This window comes from Oncorhynchus mykiss, chromosome 2 (assembly GCF_013265735.2).
Source record: "Oncorhynchus mykiss isolate Arlee chromosome 2, USDA_OmykA_1.1, whole genome shotgun sequence".
Classification (NCBI taxonomy): domain Eukaryota; kingdom Metazoa; phylum Chordata; class Actinopteri; order Salmoniformes; family Salmonidae; genus Oncorhynchus; species Oncorhynchus mykiss.
This window is the reverse complement of record NC_048566.1, coordinates 63733230-63742714: the sequence shown is the minus strand read 5'-3', so window position 1 is coordinate 63742714 and position 9485 is coordinate 63733230. Positions and strand designations below refer to the sequence as shown.

Sequence of the window (9485 nt, the reverse complement as noted above, 5' to 3'; positions counted from 1 at the left end):
AAACACTGTTTAAACTCTTTACAATGAAGTTATTTGGATTTTTACGAATTCTTTGAAAGACAGGGTCCTGAAAAAGGGACGTTTCTTTTTGTGCTGAGTTTATTTCAACTAAACGTCATGTATGCACCATTTCTGAATGGGAGATGTTTTTTTTTATTATTATTGTGGAATAATAATGACAATTGGTCAAAGCTTGACTCTGCGTGGACCGCAAGGACACCACAGTGTTGACCAAGGTGTTTACTTGCATGCTGAGTTGGCAGCTTTAAAACAGCTTGTACTGTGTGTTATTCTTAGTCTGTCATTATCAGGCCGAACTCCATTCCCTCCTTTTCCCTCAAGGGCTCTCGTGACATTCTGTTTTAAATGGCTGTGTCTAGACAGATGGTTTTGCCTTCCTGCAATTGTTTACTCCTTAAAACATGAAGGAGATAGTTGAGGGGCGAATCCTTACTTCCACTTAAGTTTTGTATTAATGTCAATGGGAGACTAAGTGAAAATTTGACTTAAATGGAAGTTACGATTCAACCCTAGAGAGGATCAATCTTCTGTAATCCTCCTTAGTGTCTGCCCTTCATATTGCTCAGACTTCCTTGTGTTCCTTCTGCTTTAAGTAAAATGCACAGTCAGGGAAGTTATATACAAGCGATCTGGAAAATGTTTAAAAAAATGCAAGTGCAATGCTCTCTTTTGCAAATGACCTTTGGTTGTATATGACAGTGCTCCCTCCCACATAACTTTACATTCATTGTTTGACCTATAGTTTTCCAAAAAATGTTAACATGCTATCTTTAATAAATACAAGTGACATTTTATTACTCCTGTTTTGTTTTTACATCACAAAATGAAGCATTTCTTTAATTGACACACAGGGCTTAGGAATGGGGTGGGCAGAGGAGAGGCACCTGAGCTTTAGCTAGCGTTGTTACATTCAGCATGTTATATGGGGGGGGGGTGTATATAAGGTTGTTATCACTGACTTTGATAGACACCATTGTGGACAGGAGGCATAATACTACTGTATGGTCCCGGCACATTGAAGCTGTCAAAACAGGTCGTCAAGGTACATTTAAAATGTAAATACAACGCATATAGTTTCTTTTAATACAGTATATTATTCATGCCACAAATATACATTACCAAACTGCAATGGGTGTGGGGGAGAGATTTGTACACATGTACATAATATTCAACAAATCATTAGTTTAGATGCTACTCTTGATTATCTACAACACAGGCACACAGTGTTCTACACACGTACGTTCAGGAGTCTTTGTAGTAGTTGTTGAAGTTGATGCGGAGCAGGAAGTCCTCCAGGTGAGGCTGATATCCTCGGTTCACCAGCTTGGTCACCACTGAGGAGACACCACAGAGAGAGATTCTAGCCATTTGCCTGATTGGTTAAAGGACTAACTGACATGACACTTTCAGAGAGGGGATGTAAGACAAAATGGAGTTGCAAACCATCTGCATTTAACCACAGCAGGGTGACTGGGAATGTGGTTGAATACAAAACGGTGCAGTTATGCCCTCCGTAAGCCAATCAAACAGGCAACACGTCAGTACAGAGACAAAGTGGAGTCGCAATTCAACGGCTCAGACGTATGTGGCAGGGACTCCAGACAATCACCGATTACAAAGGGGGATACCGACGTCTTGTTCCCAGACAAGCTAAACACCTTCGCCCACGTGGAGGATGACAGTGCCATCGACGCGGCCCGTTCCTGAGGACTGCGGGCTCTCGTTCTCTGTGGCAGATGTAAGACTTAAGACGGCATCCCTAGCCGTGTCCTCAGAGCATGCACAGACCAGCTGGCTGTTGTGTTTACGGACATATTCAATCTCTCCCTATCCTAGTCTGCTGTCCCCACTTACTTCAAGATGGCCACCATTGTTCCTGTACCCAAGAAAGCAAAGGTAATTGAAATGACTAATCGTCCCGTAGCACTCACTGTCATCACAAAGTGCTTTGAGAGGATAGTTAAGGATCATATCACCTCTTCCTTACCTAACACTGGTCAAGAGGAATACATATGTAAGAATGCTGTTCATTGACTCTAGCTCAGCCTTTAACGCCATAGTACCCTCCAAGCTCATTATTAAGGGCCCTGGGTCTGAACCCCGCCCTCTGCAACTGGTCCCTCTACTTCCTGACTGGCTGCCCCCAGGTGGTGAAGGTAAGCAACAACACCTCCCCTCCGCTGATCCTCACCCCAGGGTCCCCACAAGCGTGCATGTTCAACACCCTCCTGTACTCCCTGTTCACCCATGACTGCGTGGCCACGCACAGCTCCAACTCAATCATCAAGCTTGCAGACGACACAGCTAGTAGGCCTGATTAGCAACAATGACGAGACTTCCTACAGAGGTGGTGAGGACCCTGGCGGAGTGGTGCAACAAAACAAAAGGAGCTGGTTGTAGATTTCAGCAGGGGGAGCACCCCCCCCCCCCCCATCTACACCGACAACGGGGCCGCAGTGGAGAAGGTGAAAAGCTTCAAGTTCCTCGGCGTACACGTCACTGACCATCAAATGGTCCCCCCACACAGACAGTGTGGTGAAGAAGGCACAACACCACCTCTTCAACGTCAGGGTGCTGAAGAAATTCAGCTTTGCCCGTAAGACCCTCACAAACTGTTACCGATGCACCATTGAGCGCATCCTGTCGGGCTGGTTCACCCCCTGGTACGGCAACTGCACTGCCCGCAACCGCAGGGCTCTCCAGAGGGTGGTGTGGTCCGCCAAACACAGCGCCGGGAGCACACTGCCTGCCCTTCAGGACATCTATAGCACCTGGTGTCAAAGGAAGGCCAAGAAGATCATCGATGACCTCAGCCACCCGAGCCACGACCTGTTCACCTCGCTATCATCCAGAATGCGAGGTCAGTTACAGGTGCATCAAAGCGGGGACCGAGAGACTGAAAACAGCTTCTATCTCAAGGCCATCAGACTGTTAAATAGCCATCACTAGCCGGCCTTCACCCAGTACCCTGCCCCGAACTTAGTCACTGGCACTAGCCGGCTACCACCCAGTTACTCAACCCTGCACCTTAGAGGCTGTTGTCCTGTGTACATAGACATGGAATCACTGGTCCATTTTAATAATGTTTACATACTGTTTTACAGTCAATGCCACTCCGACATTGCTCGTCCTAATATTTCTATATTTCTTAACTCCATTCTTTTACTTTTAGATTTGTGTGTTTTGTTAGATAGTACTGCACTGTTGGAGCTAGGAACACAAGCATTTCTCTACACCTGCTAAACATGTGCATGTGACCAATAACATTTGATTTGACTCTACCGAGTTACCAACTAAACACTGCAACAAGAGGTGTTCAAGAAAAAGGACCGCCAGATGTTGATTTGGATTTGAACATATCACTTTACCCATATAGAAACTACCCGCAACTCTCATTAGAAAGGTCACCAGAGGTCAGTGAGGCTTTGACCCGGTCCTTACCTTTGAAGAGGAAGTGGGAGTAGTATTTGAAAGTGTTGTATGACTGCTGCATGGCGATGAAGCTGGGGTGCACTGCCTCCCCCTGCTGGCTGTCCCAGGGCTGTGCGATCAGCTGGGCCCGGAACTTCAGGATCAGGCTGAAGATACTGTGGATGATGTTCATGACTGGAGCTGCCTTCTCTGTCAGCAGACCCCTGGGAGGGGAGAAAACAGATACAGAATTAAATTAAGGAAAGATGTAGGCTTCTCAGTGGCGCAGTGGTCTAAATCACTGCATCTCAGTGCTAGAGGCGTCACTACAGACCCTGGTTCAGTTCCAGGCTGTATCACAACCGGCCGTGATTGAGAGTGTAATGTGTTGAAGTAGTCGGCGTGTGTGTATGTCTCTAACATGAAGATAGCTCTGTTGAGGTAGTCAGTGTGTGTGTATGTCTCTAACCTGAAGATAGCTCTGTTGAGGTAGTCTGCATGTGTGCGGTGTATGGCGTCCAGGTCCGAGGCACTGGCCAGCTTGGTGGTGAACTCTAACCAGGACACCTGCAGGATCTGGTTAGCGATGTAACCCTGGATCACCTTCACAAAGTGTTGCATCTCGTGTCTGTACAGCTGCAGCTGGCGGAACTGCACCGAGCGGCCCGCCCCTTTCACCAGCGCTGGGGGACACACACACACAGGCACACGTTACTTTTGGGTCGTGGCATAATTATGACTGGAGCTATAAATAAAAGCCTGCACATGAAATATGCTGCTCCTTAGTGCTTTAAAAAGAACTGATGTGGTGCAGATGTATTAAAACACTCGAGAGAAGCGGTATGCCTTTCTTTCCTTATTCCCTATCTTTGCATAATTCCATTTTTCCATAATTCCCTTCCCCCCCCATAATTCCCTTTCTAAAGGGGTTTTCCCCCCTTCATTTCCAGAGATGGAGCCCTTACCAGTCCTCTTGAGGTGAAACCAGACGTCTCTGAGGCTCCACACCATGTGTTTGAGCTGCAGCAGGAAGGAGAACAGACGGTTGTACTTGTTCATACAGCTGTCTGTGATTATGATGTTCAACGGCCAGTCCACCTGAGAGACAGAGGGAGGGAGAGAAAGAGAGTATGAGGGTCAGATGTAACAGAGAGAGGTTAGAAAATGAGATGCAGGAGATTAAATCGGGGGGGGGGGGGGGGGGGTTCTTTTGTGAAAAATCATTATTCACAGTCTTCGAAAAGCCGCTCTCCAAATGAATTCAAGAGGATCAAACTGTTTTCCGATATTTTCCATACCAAGAACAAACAGTACTACATCACAATTTCAGTGAGGTCAGCAATCTACTGCACACAAAAATACACTCCCTCTCCTCTGACCTTGTACCGTAGCTCCAGGCAGTTGAGTGCGTCGGGGGCGTGAGGATGGAAGGTCTCCGGGAGGAAACGCAGGGCGAAGGTGAAGTTAGGGGCCAGAGAACTGTCTCCATGAAGACTGTACTGAAGAGCCTTACTCAGGATGGAGTTCAGGACCAGAGGAGTCAACAGCTCTCCAGGAGTCTGACCACTGCCCATCTGATGGAGAACACAGGGATTACATATGGACAAAACACAGACACAGACCCACCCCAGACAGATAAAACAGACTGAATAGACAAAACACACAGAAAATACACACCCAGGCAAAACACAAACACACAGGAAAAAAACCCAGGTACATGAAATGCCCACCAAACAGTGCCTTCAGAAAGTATTCACACCCCTTGACATTTTCTACATTTCGTGGTGTTACAGCCTGAACAAAACGTGTGTTACATTGAGATGTATGTAGGCGAGTGACAAACAACAATACTCCATAATGTCAAAGAGGAATTATGTTTCTCATTCATTCAAATTGAAAAGCTGAAATGTCGAGTCAATAAGCAACCCCTTTGTTATGACAAGCCAAAATAAATTTGGGTGTAGAAATGTGCTTGACAAGTCACATAAGTTGCGTGGACTCCCTTTGTGTGCAATAATAGTGTTGAACATGATTTTTGAATGGCTACCTCATCTCTGTACCCCACACATACAGATGTATGGTCCCTCAGTCAAGCAGTGAATTTCAAATACTAGATTCAACCACAAAAAATATATATATTTTCCAATGCCCCGCAAAGATGGGAATCTATTGATGGGTAAAACTGTAAAAAGCAAACATTGAATATCCCTTTGAGCATGGTGTAGTTAGTGTCTCAATACACCCAGTCACTACAAAGATACAGGTGTTCTCCCAACTCAGTTGCTGGAGAGGAAGGAAACTGCTCAGGGATTTTAATGGCTGTGATAGGCGAAAACTGAGGATGAATCAACAACATTGTAGTTAGTCCACAATACTAACCTAAATGACAGAGCAAAAAGAAGGAAGCCTGTACAGACTGAAAATAGTCCAAAACATGCATCCTGTTCACAATAAGGCACGAAAGTAAAACTGCTAAAAAATTGGCAAAGAAATGAACTGTATGTCCGGAATACAAAGCATTACGTTTGAGGCAAATCCAACACAACACTGAGTACCACTCTTCATATTTCCAAGTATGGTGGTGGCTGCATCATGTCATTAGTTATGCTTGTAATCATTAAGGACTGGGGAGTTTTTCAGGATAAAAAGAAACAGAATGGAACAAAGCACAGGCAAAATCCTAGAGGAAAACAGCAGGACAATGACCTAAAACACAAGGCCAAATCTACACTGGAGTTGCTTACCAAGAAGACAGTGAATGTTTCTAAATGGCGAAGTTACAGTTTTGAAAATAATAATGGTCAAATGTTGCACAATCCAGGTATGGAAAGCTCTTTGAGACTTACCCAGAAAGATTCACAGCTGTAACCGATGCCAAAGTTGCTTCTGACTCAGGGGAGTGAATACTTACGTAAATGAGATATGTCTGTATTTCAATTTAAATAAATGAGCAAACATTTCTAAAAACATGTTTTCACTTTGTCATTATGGCGTATTGTGTGTAGATGGGTGAGAATTGTTTTTATTTGATTGATTTTTAATTCAAGCCGTAACAAAATGTGGAGTAGGTATGAATACTTTCTGAAGGCACTGTAGGTAAGACTACTCCCATAGCTTCATTTCACCTTTTCAAAGATCAGGTCACTGAGAGACTGGGCAAACTCCCCGTCCTCCATGAGCAAGAAGTGCCTGAGGGCCTCAAAATGCCTCTCCACTCCAAGCTCTACGAAGTAGTAGTCCACCACCGCCTTGTTCACCAAGGATACACTGAGAGACAGAGAGAAGGCGGGGTTAACAGGAGCACCAAACAGTCCGTGATAGGCCCACAGAGAGACGTGAACTCCTTCTTCCCTAAAAAGGCAACACACACTCACTGTGTGATGAGTGGGGTGGTGACAGAGTGCTTCATGAGGACGTGCAGGGAGACCATCCCACTAAGCTGCACCACCGTGGTGTCTGTGGCCCTGCGGAGCGATGGGTCCACCGGGAGGCCCCAGGGGCCCCGCGTCACCTGATGCAGGGGGTGACACTCTGGGGCCAACGCTGTGGAGGGGACACAGCATGCAGAAACATACAGTGAGATTCTAATTCAAACATTCTTTATATTAATGGACCATTGCCTGATTGAACCTTTCAGTCATTGTTGTGTTTTCAGTTGGATGGTATATTATACATGAATCATGTGAACATCTTAGTTTAAAAAGCTGCTTTACATTAGTGTTGTGCAACTGATCCGAGTACCACGGTGTTATTTTCCACTAGAGCAGTCTATTCCTGCCAACGTGTGACGCAATAACTTGGGACTATCATGAATGTGTGCACGATGCAAACACAGGGTGTGTGAAGTGCCCTCGACTGCATTATACAGTATTTGTACGTGCAGGCCTGTGTGTGTTTGACGTGACTCACTCATGAGACCGTAGCAGTCCTCGTACTGCTCCACCTGGTACTGAGCAGCCAGGGAGCGGAGGTACTCCCTCTCTGAGCTCTCGCCTGGGGACAGAGCCAAGCCCGCTGCCCAGGACGAGATGCCCTCGGCCAGCCGCTGCTGCTCCTGTTGCTCCAGGGTCCTGGCGTCGTATTCATTACCAGTCTCCTTCACCTTACAGCCCCCTCCCAGGGCAGAGTCTGAGCTGTGGCCGTAGATACTGCCAGGGATGGGGGAGGGCAGAGGGTTTACACCTGACACCTTACAGCCCCCTCCCAGGGCAGAGTCTGAGCTGTGGCCGTAGATACTGCCAGGGATGGGGGAGGGCAGAGGGCTTACACCAGACACCACACACCCTGTGCCCAGTGTGGAGTCTGAGGACTGTCCGAAGTTGCTGCCGGGAAGAGGAGCGCGAACAGGTTCAATCCCAGATATCACGCACCCTCCGCCCATCGCTGAATCTGACGAATGGCCGTAGTCACTTCCGGGTATCGGAGAAGGAAGGGTTACCGTTCCTGACACCACACACCCTCCACCCAGGGTTGAGTCTGAGGCGTGTCCAAAGTCACTTCCAGGTAGAGGAGCATGAAGGAGTTCAACCCCAGAGACAACACACCCTATACCTAGTGTGGACTCAGAGGAATGGCCGTAGGTGCTACCAGGTAAAGGGGAGAGTACTGGTTCTGTGCCAGACATCACACAGCCTACTTGAAGTGTGCAGTCTGAAGCGTGACCATGCTTGCTCCAGCGTGGTCGGGAGGGCTCTGCGTCCAACACAAACTCACCCGCCTTGAAGTGAGTGTCGGATGAATGACCGTGGATGTTTTGGGTGTGAATGGAGGCGACCTCTTCTGACATGTGCTCCCCGACCTTGATGTGAGAGTCCGAGGCATGACCGTGAATGTTCTGGGTGAAAAGGGAGGCGACCACTTCTGAAACATGGTCTCCAACTTTAATATGAGCGTCAGATGCGTGACCGTGAATGTTGGCGGTCGGAAGAGGAGCAGTCACCTCCGAAACAAACTCTCCTACCTTTATGTTAGCATCAGATGAGTGACCATGAACGTTTTGAGAAGGGAGAGGGGCTTCCACATCTGAAACGTGCTCTCCGACTTTAATATGAGCATCTGAGGCATGGCCTTGAATGTTGGAGGTAGGAAGCTCGTACACACTGGAGGGTCCAGAGAGGGAAGGGGAGGCCTGTCCTGGGTGATACCCACTGTCATGGCCCTGCTCTGGGGTGTAGGAGGCAGAAGCCTCCCTGAGAGAACCAGCCATCTGTTCCTCTGCTCCAACACAATCTAGTTTCTCCATCTCAGCTGGCTTCATCTCCACCAGGCATGATGCCTCTACAGTCCCTTCAGCCTCCTTTACGATGCCCCCTGGAGGTGATGGGTCTTCCGTATTCTCCTGCCTGCTGTCCATCTGCTTTGACTCACTTCCATCCACCAGCTGCACTGTGGTCTGGGAGGGGTGTCCGTGGACATTGGCTGTGTGGAGAGCCAGGGGCACATCAGAGAAGTACTGGCCCAGGGGGATGCTAGATTGGGAGGCCTGGCCTTGAGGACTGGGCCTGGGGAGGACCTCAGCTCCTGACACCACACACCCTACACCCATAGTGGAGTCTGAAGAATGGCCGTAGGTACTTCCAGGTAGCGGAGACGGGAGAGCTAAAGTCCCGGACACCACACACCCCATGCCTAGAGTGGACTCAGGGGGACCGGTTGGGATGTGAGGGTGAGTCATGTCTGGCTGTACCACAGGACCCCAGCAAGGTCTAGCCAGGGCCGGGGCCGTCACTCCCTCAAGGGGACTGTAGGGGGCGCTAAAGTCATAGTCTACGGGTTTATGAGGCGCAAGAGCCTCCGGGAGGTCCGACCCAATTTCCTGTAGGGCCTGGTCCACTTGCAGGCTGTCGGCCGGCTTGGGCAGGAAGTCATTGGCGTCGATGTGCTCTGTGACGAGGGTGAGGTCGAGTTTCGTGGTGGGGAGTGCTGGGGGAGTGGATTGGTGGGGAAGGGGGGCCTGGGTTGGCTCCTCAGACTGCTGCTCACAGGGCTCCGGGGATAGGGACTCCTGTACAAAACAGGGGCAGGAACAGCGAGGTTAGGGCACAGAGCAGAGA

At 48.4% G+C, this 9485-nt stretch overlaps 1 protein-coding gene across 3 annotated transcripts in view; it reads right to left on the bottom strand.

The window, feature by feature from the left end:
* Positions 1–790: 790 nt before the first annotated feature.
* Positions 791–9485, bottom strand: part of tubgcp6 (tubulin, gamma complex associated protein 6) — a 28871-nt gene continuing 20176 nt past the window's right edge. For 2 of the 3 annotated variants that reach the window (XM_036952828.1, XM_036952830.1), the window contains exons 17-24: positions 7342–9436; positions 6807–6975; positions 6558–6699; positions 4812–5006; positions 4398–4530; positions 3902–4115; positions 3463–3656; positions 791–1355 (exon numbers count right to left, since the gene is read on the bottom strand). In XM_036952828.1, the coding sequence (XP_036808723.1) occupies positions 1264–1355; positions 3463–3656; positions 3902–4115; positions 4398–4530; positions 4812–5006; positions 6558–6699; positions 6807–6975; positions 7342–9436 (3234 nt within the window). In that variant the 3' untranslated portion in view covers positions 791–1263. The remainder of the gene's footprint in view (positions 1356–3462; positions 3657–3901; positions 4116–4397; positions 4531–4811; positions 5007–6557; positions 6700–6806; positions 6976–7341; positions 9437–9485) is intronic. The other variant, XM_036952833.1, reaches the window with a different exon arrangement.